Source organism: Capricornis sumatraensis, chromosome 3, assembly GCF_032405125.1.
Source record: "Capricornis sumatraensis isolate serow.1 chromosome 3, serow.2, whole genome shotgun sequence".
Classification (NCBI taxonomy): domain Eukaryota; kingdom Metazoa; phylum Chordata; class Mammalia; order Artiodactyla; family Bovidae; genus Capricornis; species Capricornis sumatraensis.
The window spans coordinates 62,525,356-62,546,815 of NC_091071.1; the positions used below are offsets into that span (position 1 = coordinate 62,525,356).

General features: G+C 38.3%; 1 protein-coding gene across 4 annotated transcripts in view; it reads left to right on the forward strand.

Annotated features, from left to right (window-relative positions):
• The first annotated feature begins 571 nt into the window (after positions 1–571).
• TTN (titin) overlaps positions 572–21,460 on the forward strand; it is a 272,102-nt gene continuing 251,213 nt past the window's right edge. For 2 of the 4 annotated variants that reach the window (XM_068969318.1, XM_068969319.1), the window contains exons 1-14: positions 572–662; positions 2,934–3,137; positions 4,536–4,823; positions 5,413–5,498; positions 5,593–5,837; positions 10,192–10,507; positions 11,086–11,238; positions 11,879–12,016; positions 13,485–13,616; positions 14,823–14,960; positions 15,549–15,686; positions 16,158–16,295; positions 20,313–20,606; positions 20,703–20,825. In XM_068969318.1, the coding sequence (XP_068825419.1) occupies positions 572–662; positions 2,934–3,137; positions 4,536–4,823; positions 5,413–5,498; positions 5,593–5,837; positions 10,192–10,507; positions 11,086–11,238; positions 11,879–12,016; positions 13,485–13,616; positions 14,823–14,960; positions 15,549–15,686; positions 16,158–16,295; positions 20,313–20,606; positions 20,703–20,825 (2,484 nt within the window). The remainder of the gene's footprint in view (positions 663–2,933; positions 3,138–4,535; positions 4,824–5,412; positions 5,499–5,592; positions 5,838–10,191; positions 10,508–11,085; positions 11,239–11,878; positions 12,017–13,484; positions 13,617–14,822; positions 14,961–15,548; positions 15,687–16,157; positions 16,296–20,312; positions 20,607–20,702; positions 20,826–21,460) is intronic. The other 2 variants (XM_068969320.1, XM_068969321.1) reach the window with 1 other exon arrangement.

Consider the following 21,460-nt stretch of genomic DNA (forward strand, 5'->3'; position numbering starts at 1 on the left):
TTTCTAAAACTTCTCAAATAAGGAAAGAAATTATAAAGTTTAAACTTTTAGTTTTGGTTATGATTTTAAACATTCACCTGGATTACTTAAATTCATAATGCCTGAATCTATGTCAACTTTGTAAATAACAGTGAGTGAAAAATACTGGGAGGAAGGACATTTTAAAATAATTCCTTCAGACATTGATGGGATGCAAAGATTCATTTTGCACTTTTCACATGTTTGCTTTTATTATTTGTCATGATCCCTAGTTTCCTCCAGCTTTCTCTTTCTCCTGACTCTTTCCCAGGTTTCCCACCTTTCGTAAGACTGAATTGCTCTCTGACCACTAGCATACATTCCTTGCTCTGCTTGCTTCAATTTTTTTCCTCCATCTCCCCTTAGACTTGCTTACTCTGTTAAGCTGCAAATCAACTCAGAAGCCAAATTCAAGCCACCAGAGAGAACACTCTGGGCCCACAGATGATCTGAGAAGCAACCTATTTGGAAATGTGTGTTTCTGCTGTCGACAGAGTAGCTCAGTTGTGACCCTCTAACTTCTTTTCTCTTCCTTTCCAGAGTGCCTGAAAAGATGACAACTCAAGCACCGACGTTTACGCAGCCGTTACAAAGCGTTGTGGTACTGGAGGGTAGTACCGCAACCTTTGAGGCTCACATTAGTGGTAAGCTCACACATTCACATGTTCCTCTGTCTTCTGTGCCTCCTCTCTGTTAACTTGTTTGGAGGACTCAACATTAAGCCTAAGTCCTGCTTTCACTTTGTGAAATTGGCCCAGCTCAATGGAAGGGTCATTATAAGAGTATAGCATTCCCAGAGTGCTGACAAAATCGGACAATATAATGGTTTGAAAATGTTTTATTCATATTTATAATTCCACAAAGCAAAATAATTAGCATTGGATTAAAACTGTTGTCAGAATCCAGCTTCTGAGTAGGACCAAATTTGGTCATTCTATATTTGGATTCAGCTGCAGAGCCAGACTGGAAGCCAAGTACTCCAGAGTGATAGGGGCCGGTCATGGAGCTACTGGGCGAGTAGCCTGGTGCTGACTGTTCCGTGTGCCTGAGCCTCTGTGGTTTCACATGGAAAATCACAAGACAACTGACTCCTCTCAAAGGCAGAACTTTCAATGATGAGCTAACTCCTAAGTATTTCATTCTTTTATTCTCAATCTTTAAGTGACTCTAGTCAGTGAAAAGATTTCCCAGTCATTTTGAAATAACACTCCAAAATAATATATGCCACTCGTGTCACATATTAAAAAGAAACAAATGCTAACCCTAGAATTATATTTAATAGAAAGTTCTTTTGTCTCATTTTTTTCCCCTTCTTTTTCTTCTTTATAACTCAGTTAGAGGATGATTTTGAAAATGGAAGATTTCTGGGACCTGTCATCATGTAACAAAATAGCGGTAGTCTATGAATCATATTGTAAATAATCTGAAAATTATTTAATCAACATTTTCTCCTTTTGTAGTATTATAATTGGTTATGTAAGATTATATGAATTAATTAAAAGTTGATGCCTGATGCACCTCCATGGTGCATGGTTCTTTTTCTTTTTTTAACTTTATGGCTTATAATAAAGATATAAAATAAGATTTCCTTTTCCTTTCTCTTTCCACATTTTGTTTTCTATTTTATGTGCCGATCTTATTCATAACTGGGTAACACTATTTTATCGTGCATAAATATCACGTGTGATATTTTGACATATCATATGATTTGACATAAATATCATAATCATTCTTCAGTTTCTATTGTATATGTATATAGAGACCCATTCAATTATTCTCATACATGACAAACTCTGACTGACTTCCGAATAATTTACTTAGTCATCTTGTACCACTCAGTAACTCTTGAACAAGCAGATCACATATAGATAGCTTCACTGGGAAGTTCACCTGCTTGTGGACTAATGGAATCTGGCTTCCTCATAAGCTTCTTGTTCCTTCACACTTCATGCTAACAGAATTCTTAGGAAAACACCACTGAAAATATTTGACACCCATGAATTCGTCAAATAAACTATTCACTCGGCCACAGTGGGAGACTGACTAATGTAAAGACAACAAAATAAACTTTCTCTTGCTCGTCTTCACTTCCTCAGTTGAGTTAGATCACCTGCCTTCAGGCTGAAGGCAGAATAAACCATGCTCTGAATTTGCCTCATGCTTCTGAATGCAGAATTTTAGTATATTTAAAACATCCAACCGCGTACATGTAGTCCCTAGTGCCACAATCCATGGTGGGTGAAGAGAATTGTACTTTTCTACCTGCGACTCCTAGTATCCATGTTGTTCTGAAAGACTGAGTTCCGCTTCATCTCTTACTGTATGAGCATGACATTTTTACTGAAGTGCATTTGAAAGTCGGGAGAGGTCAGGCAAACTGTGTCCCCGTAAGCACAGAGGGGGTAAAGAGATGGGCGTGTCCTCTTGTGCCTGTTAGGCTGAACTTTCAGATCCCTTTGCTGCTTTTGTTCTTTATTTGTTTTTGAAGAGGACAGCAGTCACTTTTTTTCTCAGAATTTCCTTGGCTCTTCACTTTAATAAATCTCTTTTGTGATTTTAATGATGTCTATTAAATCGCCTTAGATAGACCCTTGGGCAGGAGGGCAGGTGATGGCAGTTCTAGCCCTCTGTGGGCCACTGCTCGCTGAGGGACCTTGAAAAAATTACTGAGATTTTTTTGGCCTCAGTTTCCTCCCCTGTGAAATGAAGGTGCTGGCCTCTGTGTGAACCCACAGACCTTCCTAATGGTCTGCAACTTTGTGCTTTTATCACAGAGCTGTCAAATTTTCACTGTCATTGAATAGCATAACGCTCTGGATAGCTTTTATGGTTTAAGATAAGGGAGTGAACATAACGGGACAGAATAGAGGGCTTGGCAGTGCCCCAAACATAAAGATGAATTCTTTGTTTCCTAGGTTTCCCAGTTCCTGAGGTGAGCTGGTTTAGGGATGGCCAGGTGATTTCTACTTCCACTCTGCCCGGCGTGCAGATCTCCTTTAGCGATGGCCGCGCTAGACTGACGATCCCCGCCGTGACAAAAGCCAACAGTGGACGATACTCCCTGAGAGCCACCAATGGATCTGGACAAGCAACTAGTACTGCTGAGCTTCTCGTGACAGGTAGGCAGGAGGGGACCCAGAAGGCAACTCCAGGATCTGGGGTGGGGCTTGTCCACCAAGAACTAGTGAGCACGAGCAGCTGGAATCCAGAGAAGGGCTCACTGGACGCTGCATTGACAGCAAAGTTGTTTGTCTTGTCTCAAAAAGTGGCTGAGAACTACTTCCTTTATGCATGTATCAAGCACCTAAAAGTATACTAAGGAGATGTTAAAAATTGTGCTTCTGAGCAAGGAGAAAGGCTTGGAGCCTTGTGTATGCACCTTTCTAAGGAAATATGACTATCTCCAAGAATTCCCACTTTAACAGGCACCTATGATTCTGATGCTAGTGGTCCACAGACCACCCATTTAAGAAGTACTGCTCTACGCTATGATGATTAATAATTCTTCATTTACTTTCTATTTCTAAAAAAATTGCACTGTAAGCATAGAAAAGGGGCAAATTTATTATTCAAGTGCATGACACAGTTTCCCCATAAAAGTTACCACCCAATCTTTACGGCCTCTGTCATTTTTCTCCATCCTTTACTTTGTAAGATATTAATACACAGAACATCACATTACTTTACATCTTACAGAACAATATCTTTCTTGAACTGCATAACATTACATATGTCTATCCAATACACTATGTATTTAGCACTGTTTAAGGATAGGGCTCTCATTAACCAAAACAGAAGGAACATCAGGTATGAACTTTAACTTTTATCCAGGAAATTCAGAAGGGACAATGCACAAGGTTGACAGCATCTGCTATTGTTTATTACTCAAAAACATGTCAAAATTAATCCCACTCACCATTCACATTTATTTTATTAAAAACTTCCAACATAATTTTAAAAATCTGCTTTCTGTAGCATAACTAACATTAAAGCATGTCATTATTTGGATTAACATTTTAAATGCAAGTAAATATTTGAGTTATTTGAATATTGATTAAGTTGGAACCAATTTAGGATTTTATATTTAAATTAAAATGTAATGGTTCTGTAAGTTATAGGTATATCCAGCAAACCAACCATTGGAGTTTATTTTAATGCAACCTACTGACATATGTAAATTTACCTTAACATATTAAAAAGTGCTAGATGTGAAGTTGGGAGTAACTGATGGAAAAATTCTCTAAAAATGCTATAACATGATAACATTTAAAAAATGTGGTGACCTAGAATAGCTAAACAAAACAAAGCAATAAAGTATGGTGGTGGGTGCCCTCTGCCACCTCCTGGCTCCGCTCTTGCTGTCATCTGATGGATGAGCTGGGCTCAAGGACAGTCAAGGATGTTTGAGTCAGCGAGTCATGACCTGGTTTCGGAAACAGAGCTGTGATTACTTAAAAATAGCTTGTTGGGAGTACCCCGACTGGCACTGGTCCTGACTTTCTTCCCTTCTGCTGCAGCGGAGACAGCACCACCCAACTTCACTCAACGGCTGCAGAGCATGACTGTGAGACAAGGAAGCCAAGTGCGACTCCAAGTGAGAGTGACTGGAATCCCTACACCTGTGGTGAAGTTCTACCGGGATGGAGCCGAAATCCAGAGCTCCCTTGATTTTCAAATTTCACAAGAAGGCGAACTCTACAGCTTACTGATTGCAGAAGCATACCCAGAAGACTCTGGCACCTATTCAGTAAATGCAACCAATAGCGTTGGAAGAGCTACTTCCACTGCCGAATTACTGGTTCAAGGTATGCCCTGGAGGTTGAGGAGCAGGAGGCGGGAGAGGGGACACTTAGGACTGAGTGGGACCAGGGGTCCACCTGCCTTCCCTCTGAGGTCATGGAATACCGTGAGCTGAAATCAAAGCTGGCTTTCAACACCCATGAAAAGGAGGAGTTTAGAAGCAATCAGTAATTTTTTTTTAATTTTATTTTTTACTTTATTTTACTTTAAAGTACTGTATTGGTTTTGCCATACATTGACATGAATCCACCACAGGTGTATACGAGCTCCCAATCTGTAATTTTTAATGCCACTAGAAATTGGAAAGTATTTCAATTAAGTCATCTACATTTTCAAATTATTGGCAAATAATGAATTTTTAAAAAGGATTCTAAGTAAACTCATAATAAATAATAAATATTTTCAAATAAATAATAATAAATATTTTCTTTGTTTAAACCTAATTTCTATTTATACAAAATCCAAATCTTACTGCAGTTGTCCCCATTGGGATACCTAGAAAATCCTATTGACTTTGTAGTCAGAATTAACAGAACCCCTTTAAAACTGGGTGCTTGTGCTCCCTCCTAAATACTTGTCTTTCCCTCCCTACAGGTGAAGAAGTAGTACCCGCTAAAAGGACAAAGACAATTGTTTCGACTGCTCAGATTTCAGAAACACGACAAACTCGAATTGAAAAGGTTTTCTTGAAATATATACTGTATATACTGCCTTTTAAATTGTTGCTTCACCAACTATTTCTTCTCACCATGGTCTTTGTTTTTCTCTTTGCAGAAGATTGAGGCCCACTTTGATGCCAGATCAATTGCAGCAGTTGAGATGGTCATAGATGGTGCCGCTGGGCAACAGCTGCCGCATAAAACACCTCCCAGGATACCTCCTAAACCAAAATCAAGGTCTCCCACACCACCATCCATTGCTGCCAAAGCACAGTTGGCTCGACAGCAGTCCCCATCACCGATAAGACACTCCCCTTCCCCTGTCAGACATGTGCGGGCACCGACTCCATCTCCTGTCAGGTAAAGCTTTTTAAAAGAGATCACATTTTAAAATTAGGTTTAATCTGATAAGAAGAGATATAAAAGGAAGGAATAAGGAATGTTGTGTCTGATAAAAAGAGTTAAACCAAAAAGATATGATTTTCACAAATCTTTACTGTCCACGGGTAAATTGGAAAACTTTCTGAGCTCTAATTCTACATTCTTATTTGTATGCCATTCAATATCTGCTCTAGGAGCTAAGAGAAAGCACAGTGAGATGAGAAGAGCACAGAATTTAAGGTTGGAAGCCCTGTGTTCAGTCTTCTTGATCACTGGCTAAAATGTGACTTACAGAATAGTTGTAATAATAAAATATTAATATATATTGACCAGTTTCTCTGTCAGACATTCAGTTGCACTCTGTGTATATTATCTCATTAAATAATCATAGCAACCTCTAAGAAGTATCACCCCTAATTTTTTAAATAGGTGACCAGAAGTTAAAGAAGTTTAAAGAAGTTAAATTGCTGAAGGTCTTAGTCATGTCATTTGTAAATTATAGAGAATCATAGTAAGAATGATCTCAAGATGTGAGGATTCAATGAGATAATTAGTTGAAGGTATCTTCTAAATATGAGTTATACAAATGTTCTTATGCTCTGCTGCTGCTAAGTCGCTTCAGTCGTGTCCGACTCTGTGCAACCCCATAGACGGCAGCCCACCAGGCTCGCCCGTCCCTGAGATTCTCCAGGCAATAACACTGGAGTGGGTTGCCATTTCCTTCTCCAATGCATGAAAGTGAAAAGTGAAAGTGAAGTCGATCAGTCGTGTCTGACTCTTAGCGACCCCATGGACTGTAGCCTTCCAGGCCCCTCCATCCATGAGATTTTCCAGGCAAGAGTACTGGAGTGGGGTGCCATTGTCTTATGCTCTAATAGCAAGTAAAACCTTCTAAATATTTTGCATGTGCTTATGTTATTTTATCTAGAATATAAGCTGGATTTCTTTGCTTAGTTAATATGGAGGTATTTTAGAAAGTAAGCATGTATCATCAGAACTCAGAAACTGTATAAGCAAGTGTAAACTATCCATAGCAAATTTGAATTTGGGGGATTTAGCTTTAACATGCTGAGGTTTTTTTTTTTTTTTAATATGATAAACTAGTAGAAAGGGAAATTTGTGTTCTTTTTTTTAAACAGTGTTTCTTGACCAATTAAAAATTTTTTTAATGTAGAGAAAGTTCCCCTGCCAAGAAAAAATTTAAAAGAAGAATAAGTTAATAGTTGATTTAAAAAATATTCAAACTTATTGTGACATTACTGTCATCAAAAAATGTGATATTGGTAAATAAATAGGATATACATTGGAAGCAGAACAAAGGATCCAAAAATTAATCCAGATACCCAGGAAATTCAATTTTTAATCCAAGTGACTTTTCAGTTCAGTGGGGAAAAGAATATTTTGTGCTATGAAGAATGCTGGCCCAGTCAGCTATCCACTTGGGAGGAAACAAATGTAAACCTGTATCTCTCACCATTTACAAAATAAGTTTCATGTTGACCACAGAGCTAAATTTTTAAAAAATTAAAAAACAAGAAAAATGAGAAGAAAATTTGAGAAAACATTTGTTGGGCAGAGCTTTAAAAAATAGATTTACAGATTCAAATACATAAAAACAAAAATTTGAACATGGCAAAAGCAAAATCATTGCTACACCAAATAGTGCATTTGTTAAAAAAAAAAATCTAAGGGTACCTCTTCCTCAAGATGTGTCATTGCCTCTGCCATAAAATATTAAAGCAAACATACAATGCCTGCAGTGTGAATAGTAAAAGTCTAGAAACCATGCATAGCCTATACAACTGAGCATGTTGGTGCTGGCTAAGACCCCATAAGAAACAAGCAAATGCAAGCAGTAGACCTTGGCGGAAATATTTGCAACATTTCATGGCAAAGCTCTAATATACCAGATGTATCAAGAACTTCAACACATTAATCATTAAAGAAAAAACAAGCAACACAAGTGAAAAAAGTATAAAATAACAAGTATTTCATACCAGAGGCAATGTCAATGTCCAGCAAATATATGGGAAAGTACTAGGTATTTTGCAGTCTTTATTATAGTGCCCACTTTAAAAATTAAAGATACTGATAAATACTAATATGAAACCTTGGCCTAAAAGCTCAGTTTTAAAAATGTGTCTGGCTATCAAGTTTTAAAAGTGTTCTGTTTCGGGCTAACTCCAAGTTTGCACACCACAAAATCGCAAGACAGGCCAAACGTGATTTCTGAGGGAGGTGACAACCTCACCATATATTTAATCCAAGCCCAAGAGTCATTTAGAATTACAGAGTTTCCTTGATTCTGTGGAGCATTTTGACTGTCCTAGAAGTACTGAGAATTCATTAATAGCAATTCCAATTATTTAGCGCCCCAAATTTACTTTAAAATGATTAAGAAATTAAAATGTCAATTTCTGGAGAAAATAATAGTTATCCAGGATGGACAATTTCCTGAATCTTGATTTTTGTTGTAAAGTAAGGCAAACATAGTTCACTGAATAAGGTGCATTATATCTCGCTGTGACCAGATGACTTTTTTTTTATTGTAAGAGCAGAAATGAGCACTTTCCTATAATGACTCAAATTACATTGATTTTCACAGTTACAGGCTTACCTGCAACCTGCTGCTAATCATTTATGTCATGCTAATCATGTCTTTAAGTCTATTTGAATTAGACCCATTTTACTAGGACAGCAAGAACAAGACATATGTCGAAAATTGTAAATACGTGTCACTTTGCTTTTCTTCAATTAGTGCAAACGCTACATTATTCTAAACTGGTCTTTGTTATGTTCAAAGGCAGTCACTTTCGAAATAGAGACATGTTCCCCTAGATCTCCCTTTTGTTGATTACAACTCCATTTATAAAATGTAAATTGATTTTCACCCAAAGAAACCCTTCTTCAAGAAAATGATTAAGCATTTCTTCATGAAATTGGTCAATATTGTAATGTACTGTTAATTTACTCTACAATTTAGAGTAGATACCAACTGTACCTTGAGCCTTAATTAGAATAATTGTTTTATTTATGATCGATGTAAGTTAAATACCCTATGTAATGTCAGAATACATGTATAAACATTTTTCCTGTATGCAGAAGTAGTTAAATGCAATGATAAGGCAATACTGCCACCTAGAGGGAAAAGTGTATTTAAACCCTATCAATTAAAAATTAAATTATGGACAATTTCATCTTAAAATAGTTGACTGATGCCTGGAATTATTATTGTCAATTAGAAGCTGTCTTTTTTTTTTTGACTGTAGATAGCTTTATTCAGTACCCAGATTCTTGAGCTGATGCTGTTGTATTTTGAACACAAAGAAAAAATGATGAAAACTGTTTTGGAAGAAACTATCAGTTAAACCAAAAACTATATAATCCTTATTTTAGTCACTAAGTCATGTCCGACTCTATGCGACCCCATGGACTGTAGCCAGCCAGGCTCCTCTGTCTGTGGGATTTCTCAGGCAGGAATGCTGGAATGGGTTGCCATTTCCTTTTCCAGGGGATCTTCTCAACCCAGGGATTGAACCCGAGTCTCCTGAATTGGCAGACGGATTCTTTACCACTGAGCCACCTAGGAATTATGGAATCCTTAGGTTTGAAATTATCCACTATAAGGATATTTAAAAGAGGTTCAGAGTACAATACAATGAGGATGTGAGGGTAAACAAATACAGAAGATACTTAAAACAGCAGTGCACCACACTTGGACCAGAACAGTTTCCAAAGCACAGCTATACCCCTAGAATTCTGCAAAATGACTAATGAGAAAGCCTTGCAATTCACAAAGCATATGGGCATGATGAAGGCTGTGGGAAGTCTTTCAGGAAAATGAGAAAAGTTTACCTTCTGTTAACCTCAAGTTGCACAAGCATGTTGATTACAGAAATCTTGCTTCCTTCAACACCTATTTGACATCGCCCTGCCCCCCAGAATTGGGACCACAGAGAAATTTAAAGTTATGTTTCCATATTTTCAATGCCCTCTCTTTGACTGTATTTTGGGGAAATACCTTCTGGTGTCTTGACTTTTCTAAACATGAAACAGTAGGGCAGGACAAGGGAATTCTTTAGGATTAGATCTGATTCTCATACAGAGTTACAGCAGATGAGAATAAGACTCACTGAGATTTAAAACAAATTACTTTTTAGTAAATTACTTGTCTCTGTATAGGTTAAGATCCGTACATGGCTCAATGCGGAGCCATGGATTTTGAAACCCTGCCTTGAACACTTCCAGGCTTTTCTTCCTTCATTCAAATCTAATGACCCAAAGAGTAGTTCCTTGCCTTGGCACTCTTTGACCTCTGCCATTTGACTTTCAGGTCCGTGTCTCCGGCGGGGAGGATCTCCACATCCCCCATCAGATCCGTCAAGTCTCCCTTACTCGTCCGGAAGGCTCAGACACCCACCATGCCCACAGGCCCTGAAGTGCCTCCCCCTTGGAAGCAAGAGGGCTACGTGGCTTCATCTGAGGCTGAGATGCGAGAAACCACGGTGACCAGTGCTACTCAGATCAGGACAGAGGAGAGATGGGAAGGGAGATATGGGATCCAGGAGCAAGTGACCATCAGCGGAGCTGCAGGCGCCGCCGCCAGCACTACCTTCGCAGCAGGAGCTGTCGCCGCTGCGGCTGCAGAGGTACTGCTGGAGCTTCCTCCTTCCTTTCCTGTTCTGCTTTCTCCCACCAGAATCCTGCCATGAAACACAGTCTGTATAGGTTGAAGGAAGATGCGTACGAACATAAGAATGCAACAGAAAGTGAAAACCGAATTTGGCTCATGCTCTATGAAAATGCTCTGCGTGCATGCATGCTAAGTCACTTCAGTCATGTCTCACCCTTTGCGTCCCTATGGTCTGTAGCCCACCAGGCTCCTCTGTCCATGGGATTATTCAGACAAGAATACTGGAGTGGGTTAGCATGCCCTCGTCCAGGGAATCATCCCGACCCAGGGATCGAACCTAGTTCTCTTATGTCTCCTGCATTGGCAGGCGGGCAGTTTACCACCAGGGACACCTGGGAAGCTCCACAAAAGCTGTGCTCTGTGAGATGTTTATAAATGTGGATTTTAGCAATGCATACCATATCTCTCTTAGCGGTAATAGATGCTTATGCACATGTCTGTTTTACTCTTGATGACTTTGTTTCCACCGTGCTTTGCATTTTCTACTGGGCATGTCATTTCGGAAAGTAATATGCTTGCTCATTGCCAATCCAGGTGAAACAAGAAACTGACAAGAGCGCAGCTGTTGCCACCGTTGTCGCTGCTGTTGATATGGCCAGAGTGAGAGAACCAGTTATCAGCGCTGTAGAGCAGACTGCTCAGAGGACAACCACGACTGCCGTGCACATCCAACCTGCTCACGAACAGGTGGGCGTGGGGCCGTGCAGACTGAGCTCTGTGTGCAGATCTCCCGGGTTGAACGAGGGTTCAGATGGTTTTGAGGGCTGAGCCCTCCATGGCTAGACTTTTAGGACATTCTAACCTGGTGGTCTGAGACCAGAGGTGTTCAGGGTATGAACATACTGGGTCCGGTCTCTGTCAGGCAGCTTGGCAGGTAAGAGGTACCTCTCAGGAGGTCAGACAAGGGGCAGTCCTGAGTTATGACAAGTAAAGGGTGGCTGAGAAGTTAAGCTGAGCAAACAAGGTACATGCACTTGCAGCTGTAGTTCCAAAACGGTCCATCCAGAGCTCAGTCTTTCCAGGATCCAGGCCGGGAAACCATTATTTGAGGGCTGCCGTTACGTTTCTCTAAGCTTTCCCTAAAGAGCTTTGCTTTTACTTTCCTCAAAACCTATGTGACATTTGATTCATAGCTGGAAGGTGTTATAAATCCAAGATAATTTCCCACCTCGTATTTGAATAGATTTTCTGTTATAGTTTAAAATCACTCTAGCTTTCCTCCTTATCCTCTTCTGTGTGACATTTATGGCTTTATCCTGATTTATCTTTGTACCTTTTTATATAAGGCCCATTACAGTGTTACTTTTGTCTCCCCTATGAAAATCAGATAAGAAAGGAGGCAGAGAAGACTGCTGTAACTAAGGTGGTAGTGGCCGCCGATAAAGCCAAAGAAGAAGAATTAAAAGCCAGAACCAGAGAAGTAATTACGACAAAACAAGAGCAGGTGCACATAACTCATGAACAGGTGAAAATGGTTTTTGATATGAAATTGTTGTTGCTGTTATCAGTGTCAACCCAGATAGTGCTGTTTACAAGGAAAGGTGTTGTTTTGTGGGCAACATGTTGTTTTGTGTCCCTGGGTACTAGATACCAAAGTCTCTTAGAGTCCCCAAATGCTTCCCTTGTGTAGACAAAAGAGGGCTCTGGGAACACACACTGGAAGTAGAAACAGGGCTCTCTTCTACACTGACATGGAGATGCACCGACCACCTCTGAGACTATGAGAGAGAAGCAGATGCTGAGGCAAGAACTGGGAAGAGCGGTAAAGGACATCGAACCCACCATGCTTTTGAAAATAGCTTCGCAACTGCTTCCTGAGTTTTTGGAGAAACAGTTGAGCATGGATTTGAAATGAGGTGGAGAATCTGGCCCGCTCAGGTCAAATGACCGGGAAAAAAGTGAAGAAGACAGCCTCGTGATTGGAGGCATTCAGGAGCAGATTAGCTAAGACCACCTGATGGGGCTGTTGGCCAGTGCTGCCAGTTGTCAGTTGGCTGGTTTGGGAAGATGACTTCCAAGCCTCTTTTAACCCTGAGATCCTGAATTTCAGTGATGATGCTGAGAATGACCAAGAGGAAAATGAGGAAAACTGCCCCTCCCCCAGTACTTTCCCCTCGCATACACCTTAGCTGTCCAGATCCAAACACAGTATTTTCTGGGCTTCCCAGGTGGCACTAATGGTAAAGAACCCGCTTGCCAGTGCAGGAGACTTAAGAGATGTGTGTTTGATCCCTGGGTCAGGAAGATCCCCTGGAGAAGGAAATGGCAACACACTTCAGTATTCTTGCCTGGAAAATCCCACGGACTGAGGAACCTGGCAGGCTATAGTCCATAGGGTTGCAAAACGCTGGACACGACTGAAACAACTTAACTCACAAGGGTTTGGAAAACATTTTACCTAGGATATGGACAAAAATGTTCTCCCCATGTCTCAGTTTTAGAAAGGTTAAGTCTTGATATTCCAAACCTTCATAATATTTAGGATTTTTCAAAGCAAATGCAAAAATATTGTATAAATATGGATTACAAATCATCTGTGTTTGAGTTTTCATTTATAAAATTAAAGAATCAGTATTACTTGTAAAGTCTTCCATTCCAATAGCCTATGCTCTAGGATTTCCTTTAGATGACAGAGTGGCACAGAATAATACTGCCGTATACGCATTTATAAAAATTGGAAGTCTTTTTAAAGAAGACTACACTCTCTAATTCAAAGCAAAGGGTGTTGAATGCATTTATTTTTCTCTAATCAGCGTAACTTATGGTTTAGACAAAGAGCATGGCACTATTAATGAAAATGAGATCATTTTATTTAGTGGACTCTCTGGAAAAGGACTTCTTTGATTTCCTACTTTGTTATATTTATTAAACATTATGTCAGCTTTCATTAGAGATCAGCAGACAATAAGGTTTGTTTTTATTGTTGATTTCAGATAAGAAAAGAAACTGAAAAAGCATTTGTACCTAAAGTCGTAATTTCCGCAGCTAAAGCCAAAGAAAAAGAAACTAGAATAACTGGAGAAATTACTGCAAAACAAGAACAAAAACAAATAACTCAAGAAACAGTAAGTCCAGTTTTGTAAATGCCTTGTAATCTGTTGAGAAATATCACATCTCAGACAGCTACATGTTCCCTCTAACCAAAACCTCTAAGTGGAGGAGTCTTCTGTGTATATTTTCTTTTTGTTGTTTCTCTATGTCTAGTATTGAAATTCTTTCATGATAGAAATTCTGCTCTCATTGCATAATTTTCCACTCAACTGATCAGTTTCAAGAAGATTATCGACTAGAATAGTTTGGGGCACGTCAATGACATTTCTAGAGCACACTTAACTAGAAGATAGTGATCACTCCAGCCTAGTTACCCACTGGTACAATCAGTTTTTCCATGCATAGCTTAAACTGTAACACACAAACTTTACATAGTGTAAGATACGCATGTATGTCCACCCCTGCCCCCATACACACATACACTAGCCATGAACACTTCAACTAAATATCAAGTGAAAGTGAGGAATTTCAACATTAGGGAAAACCAGTACTTGTGAAAAAAAGTGAATTCCTGGTTGATCAACAGTGACCCAGAAGTGTTTGCTGGTTTTATGCCATAGAGCCAAGTTGGAACAACCTCAATGTCACCAAAATCAACTTCTCTCCCATGTATTGAATCAAGCTTTAAAGGGTCTAGGAAGAGGCCCTTTCTTGTTCAAGTAGATTCTTTCATGTTCAAGTAGATTTCAGTGACATTGAGGTTGTTCCAGCTTGGCCAGCCTCTCTTAATCTCAAGCTCTTTGTTGATCTCAGAACTACTTTTTTAAAAGGTGCAACTCAGACTTAAAAGCTGGTCAGAGGCCATTGGATGAACTTTTCTCTCCTTACAGTGAGTGGGAGAGTTTGAATGCACAAGAACCTAAGTTGCATAATCAAGAGCATAGAAATCCTTGTTGCCATTGCAAGGCTGATAACTGACAAGTTCAATAACCATAGCTGTTTAGCCATTTGCCAGTGAGTACTCACTAAGTTCCCTAATGTGTCAATATATCTCAAAGATGAGGACTTTTCAGTTTTTAAAACAATTTACTAGGGGGCAGGTAGGCAGAAAAGAAGTCCATTTCTGGGTGTTAAACACAAGTGTAGGCCCTTAAAACAGAACTGTGGTATTTCCTCTCTCACCACTAAGCATTCTATATCCTCCTGAATGTTACAAAGTTAACTCGCAATTTCTCCTATGCCTTTTGAAACTCAAACCTTTACTTTACTCTGAAAATCAGATAATACAGAAAGCTGAGACAGCTGCTGTGTCCACGGTGGTAGTTGAAACTGCCAAGCCCATACAACTAGAAACAATTCTGGGAGCCCAAGAAGAAATTGTCACACAACAAGATCAAATGCACATAACTCATGAAAAGGTGACAGTTCTTGCTGGTGTGAAATTCACTCTTGTTTCATTCCATCTACAAGCCACCTACATTTTCATCCTGGGTCTTAAAATGATCACTTTTTCACCTTCTCCTCTTCTTATAACTCATACAGGAAGCTTCACGATCTCTCAAGAACCTTTTGCTATCTGTCTAGCTTTCACCACCACTTTTCATTCCTAACTTTCATATTTCCTTTGGATTATTACTAATATAATACTATAATTCATTTTAATATTTAACATGTTTCTATTGAGGATTCCAGTGTACAAGTCAATTGATATAATGCAAAATTATGTGTTATTGATGGCTCTATTTGCATTTCCCATAAATTATGAGAATAATGTGGAAAATGCATCCTTTTATTGCTCGTCACATTTTTTTGTTTTAGACTGAACTTACTTTGATATTGCTACTAATGAAACAATACTGATGATCAAAGCAACCCAAATGACAAAATGTCCTTGAGTAGGAAGAAATGTTCTTACTTTCTCAACTTTGACTTACCTTTTTTTTTAATTAGAGCTGAATGAAATTTAATGACCATTTTCTCACCTTTTTTTTAAATCATATGACCAGATATTGAAAGAAACTAGGAAAACAGTGGTACCTAAAGTCATAGTTGCCACACCTAAAGTCAAAGAACAAGATGTAGTGTCAAGAACTAGAGAAGGCATCACTACCAAAAGAGAGCAAGTTCAAGTAACTCACGAAAAGGTGAATACAGATATTCAAGATGGGAAAAGTTTATCTTTGAACTAATTTCGAGTAAACCATTAACTGCGATGTGTTATGAATTATTAATCTGTATTTTCCTTTTTGAATCCCCAACTAAAAACCACATGGTGAATGTATGACTTTTTCTCATTATCTGCACCTTTGATTTTCATTCATCTGTAACATTTGTAATTCATTTTATTCACCATTATCCTTTGCATGAAGATTAGCCTGATTTCTAGAAAGCAATATATGGAATCATCTGGAGATTTTTTTTTTTCTAGTTAACATTTCTAAGGTTTGTGATTCCCAGTCAGTGTGTGCACACACTGCCCCAGTGAAAGTTAACTTCTCTTGTGTAGTTAACCCTGAATAACTTCGTCTTGCATCCCCACTAAGAGGGGGGAAGGGTCATTCCATATTCGTCTAAAGCCCTGTGCAATTTAAACTCGATTTTACTGTGATAATCAGATGAGAAAGGAAGCTGAGAAAACTGCCTTGTCTACAATAGCAGTTGCAACTGCTAAAGCCAAAGAACAAGAAACAATACTGAGAACTAGAGAAGAAATGGCTACTAGACAAGAACAAACCCAAGTTACTCATGAAAAGGTGACTATTGCTATTCCAGTGTGAAATCCCCTATTATAATACACTGATACTAAATCTCATGTGAAATCCTCTATTATAATACTTTAATACCAAGTCTGAGAATTTCTTATGAGACTCTTATTAACCTAATTTATTTTTAGTTATACAACTGGAAAATTAAATAACAAAGTATTTATTATTGTTAATATTACTACATAATCCTTTCCTCACTGACAGCTTTACTATTATTTTCCATTTTTTATTATTAATGTCTGGAATTCTCCAGAAGTTGATGATGGAAATTGCATGCAGGCTGTATAAAATTATAGTATTTTTATCTTTAGACTTATACACATGGATCATTCAAAACTAAAAGCAGGGGTTTCATTAAGGTAGTCAATTTATGCATATATTTTTTTCACTTTTAAATGTGTTAATTTCTTGATTTTATGGGTATGAAGTTTCAGTTATGCAAGTTGAGTAAGTTCTAGAGATCTATTGAACAACATCACGCCTAGAGTTAACAATACTATATTGTGCGTTTAAAGAGTAGACATTATGTTAAGGGTACTTACCACAATAAAACATGAAATCATGGGAAATGGGGAAAAAAAAGAAATTGCATGCAGGCTAATTTTAAGAAATGCCATGGACATTTAAAAATATATATATGTGTAAATAATGACTTTTACTGTCAAGAAGATAAAGATTTTGAGGGGTTCATAAGTTTGATATCTTATGTTGTATAGTATGGGGTTATTTTAAGAAATAACCTATAATTTTCATTATGTGAAACTTTATCTTTTTTCTCTCTGCAAATATCAGATGAGAAAAGAAGCTGAGGAAATCATAGTGCCTGCTATAGTCGCTCTCACTAACACTGAACAAGATGCAATATTAAAATCTTGAGAAGCAATTATCCAACCAGAATAAATACACACAAACTATGAAAATGTTGTTTGTAGCATCTATTTGTGGCTATGAAATTTCCATGAATTAACCTACTTCCTATGAATCTATGCCTCGGGTACTGAGTAAACTATTCACCTAATTTTATTCTTCATTGCTAATATAGTAACTGGATATTAGCAACTAAAATTTTTCAATCTCTTTAGTATCATAACATTCCTTTCTGTATTTCCCTCAGTCCTGTTCTCTACGTCTACATCTTCGGGTTTTTTCCTAAGACACGATTTAGGATCAGCTGTTAAACATTACCAAAGTCTAATATTGGGCTTCCCTCATAGCTCAGTCGGAAAAGAATCTGCCTGTAGTGCAGGAGACCCCAGTTTGATTCCTGGGTTGGGAAGATCTGCTAGAAAGGGGATAGGCTACCCACTCCAGTATTCTTGGCCTTTCCGGGCGGCTCAGCTGGTAAAGAATCTGCCCTGCAATGTGGGAGACCTGGGTTCAGTCCCTGGGTTTGGAAGATCCTCTGGAGAAGGGAAAGGCTACTGACTCCAGTATTCTGGCCTGGAAAATTCCATGGACTGTATGTATAGTCCATGGGGTCACAAAGAGTCATCCATGACTGAATGACTTTTACTCCACATTCAAGTCTAATCTTGAATGGTGTATCAACCTTTTCAAAGTCTCATTGACATCAGAAATTCCAGTATGTAACATAATCTCATTATTTTGTTTGTTCTGAATCCCACAAATTTGACTATCTTATTTGTGTTATTTAAAATTACCTAAGAATGGACACTAAGAAAATGTCTACACCCAAAATAATAGTTACTAGTGCAAAATCTACTGAATCAGCCACACTGCCAAGAACTAGAAAAGGATTTGCTATTAAGCAGGAACAGATGCATCTTTCTCATAAGGAGATGAAAACTGATGCAGTGGAGGTGAAAAGCATTGTTTCATCCCATTTCATCACGAGTTCTCCTAACTTTTCATCCATCCTGAGTCACTGTGCTCCTGCTGTTCCATTTAATTGCTTGACTGATCAACACAACATTAGAGACAATTAGATTCAGTCCAGTACTTTCAGTGGAACAGCATTTCTAGTTGTGAAAAGTCAGATTAAATAACACTTTTCTAATTATTCTCAGCTTAAATTGGTAGGAATTGAGCTCTCCAATTCTAGTCCAAATCTTCCTGATTATCTAGTTTAGAAAAATATGAGGGATATTAGAGTCAGAAATAAATAAATAAAAGTGGCTATCAGCCTAGAAAACTCATTTGTGATTGTCCACCAAAATGAGGGTATGGGTCCACCAGCATATATATATAGAGTTGATATGTGTTAACTCAGGAAAAAACATATAAATGCTTCCTTAATTTAAAATATCTTACCATAGTTGATTCTTTTTTTCCATAAGTTTTAAATTAAAAATGTCCACCAGCATATGTATATAGAGTTGATAGATGTTAACTCAGGAAAAAACGTATAAATGCTTTCCCAATTTAAAATATCTTACCATAGTTAAGATTCTTTTTTTGCGTAAGTTTTATTTTATTTACTTTTAATTTAAATTTATTTTAATTGGAGGCTAATCACTTTATAATATTGTATTGGTTTTGCCATACATCAACATAAACTAAGAATGACATTCGTCTATGTCAATTGGTGAGTGACAGTTTCTTTGAAACTAAGGTTTCTCATTATTAAAATAGAACAATTTATTTCATAGACTGGTTGAAACATTCAAATGAGATATAATGTAAATGTAATCATTTTACAGGCAAAGTTATTTATTTATATAAACAAATATAAATCTGTTGAAGATGGTAACATTTTAAAACATCTCAAAAATTAAAGTCAACTTATGGCCCATGTGGTTTAAAAAAAGAAACAGCCAGATGAATTAACTTAAACCGCCTAATCCTCACATGTATCTTACAGTTTAAGATGCAATCTAAAGTGAAATGGTATCTATCCTTCTTCAAGGCAGATTAGATTGTTTGTGGCTTCCTGGAAGGAGAGCTGGATGAACCCTGTGATCACTAAAGGCCCAATTTCATCTCAAAAATACCTCATTTATATATTAAATGGTTCAGATCATTTACCATTTGAACAGATATATAGAGGTAGTACACTTCAAAAACATTTCAGATGCAATCTAGGTTCTACTCACAGCAGCAGAAAACTGGACATTAATAAAATATTCCAGCATTCTTTTAAACAGCACTGATGGACATGGTGATGTGATGTTTGCAATATGCTGTTTCCAAGAATTGCACAAAATCATAATACATGAGCCATATCAACTGGCTTGCTTTCTATAAAAGAGAAACTCCTTTGCAAACTGTGTTCCCATTTACGATAATCATATTCATGGAAATGAGAAAACAACATTTCGTTTTCCTTCTTCACTTTAACTTTCAGTGGTAATGACAGTAAATTGAACTTTGCTGTGAAAGGTTGTTTTCTTGAATCCAAATAGGATAACACTTTGATTTGCATCACAGCATCTTCATTCATGTGTTTTCAGAAAGATATTTTCTAATAAATTAAAAATTTCTTATCCCTAGGGAATCATAAGTAAATTAACATGTTCCCTGTGTGTTCACAAGCTTTCTTGTTATCTCAGATTTGCATGTGAGTAGACAACGCTGCAGCAGCTGATGTTTTCTGGATGGGACTGTGACAATATTTGAGGGCATTTTTGTCATCACTGTCATTGCACCTACACCAGACTGAATGATTAGCCCCAAAGTTCTGACTTCACAAGTGCTGTCTGTCTGCCATGGACAAAGTACTGGACAAACTCAAATCTTCTTTACCATTTTATACACATATTGTGTTGTCCTGTGTTGTGTTTGTGTGATTTAATGTCTAATTAAGCCAGGCTTCATAGAGTGTATCTAACTAGACGTCTACACATTATAATGATCAGTGAAACATTAAGTTCCTAAATGCAATTCTAAGTCACATTTCTGGAGACATTAACATAGTTGTGTAACATGGGCACCATCTGTCCATCACGCCTTAGAGGCATTTGTCTTTTCTCGGTGACTATCCCAGGAGGAAAAGTCCCAACCTGACTTTGACATTACTGAGTGTTAATTCTGGAACGTTGTCTGCAGGTGGGCGTTGGGAAAAAGGCGGAAGCTGTAGCGACAGTGGTTGCTGCAGTCGACCAGGCCCGAGTTCGAGAGCCCAGAGAACCCGGGCATGTTGAAGAATCATACGCTCAGAAGACCACTTTGGAGTATGGATATAAGGAGCACATTTCCGCCACAAAGGTAGCTGAGCAGCCCCCACGTCCAGCCTCAGAGCCCCACGTTGTCCCTAAAGCAGTCAAACCTGTAGTGATTCATGCTCCTTCTGAGACTCATATCACAACTACTGATCAAATGGGAATGCACATATCAACACAGGTGAGTTTGGACCCACTGCCTGTTTCTGGGAAAGCAAACATAACTGCTGTGCTCATCTGGTGAGCAAGGGTTTCACTGAGTTCCATTTCCATGCAGATCAAGAAAACTACAGATCTAACAAGCGAAAGATTAGTCCATGTGGATAAACGCCCCCGCACAGCAAGCCCTCACTTTACTGTTTCAAAAATTTCTGTTCCTAAGACAGAACATGGATATGAGGTAAGAATTTAAAGAGCATGACAAAGAAATGTTAGGCTTAAAGGAAGAAAGTAGGTTGTGTGATATGGAGCATTTTTGGTGAAGGCAATACAGGCTAGTTTTTGGCAATGTCTGTAGACTCATGTAGACTCAGAAGCCCCTAAAATTCAATTACTGGAACTTGCCCAGCAGAGAGAGCCTAGACTATCAGATAGTTTTCTGACACCTCTGAGAAGACACAAATCCATACCAGCTTCTCTCTGTTTCACATTCTGTAAAAGGTTCAGTTCAGTTTTCCTTATGCTGTGAGATATTTCAGAATGACATAAATGAGAATTGATACCGATACCAAAGACAGACACTGAGAAGTCATGTGTTTGTATACTCAGGATAACAAGATGGAGACGTGTTACCGTGTGGGGGTTGGGCTGGACTGTGGGATCACACAGGCCTGGATTAGCACCCTAACTCTGCCCCTTATTAGCTCTGTCATCAGGAACAAGTTAGTACAAGTGAAAACCTTAGTAAGTTGATAAGATCTAATAATCCTCAGTATTAGTCACAACTGTTCTTACTTTGAGGTTTCCCAAGCGGCGCTAGGGGTAAAAACCCACCTGCCAATGCAGGAGACATAAGAGACAGGGATTCAATCCCTG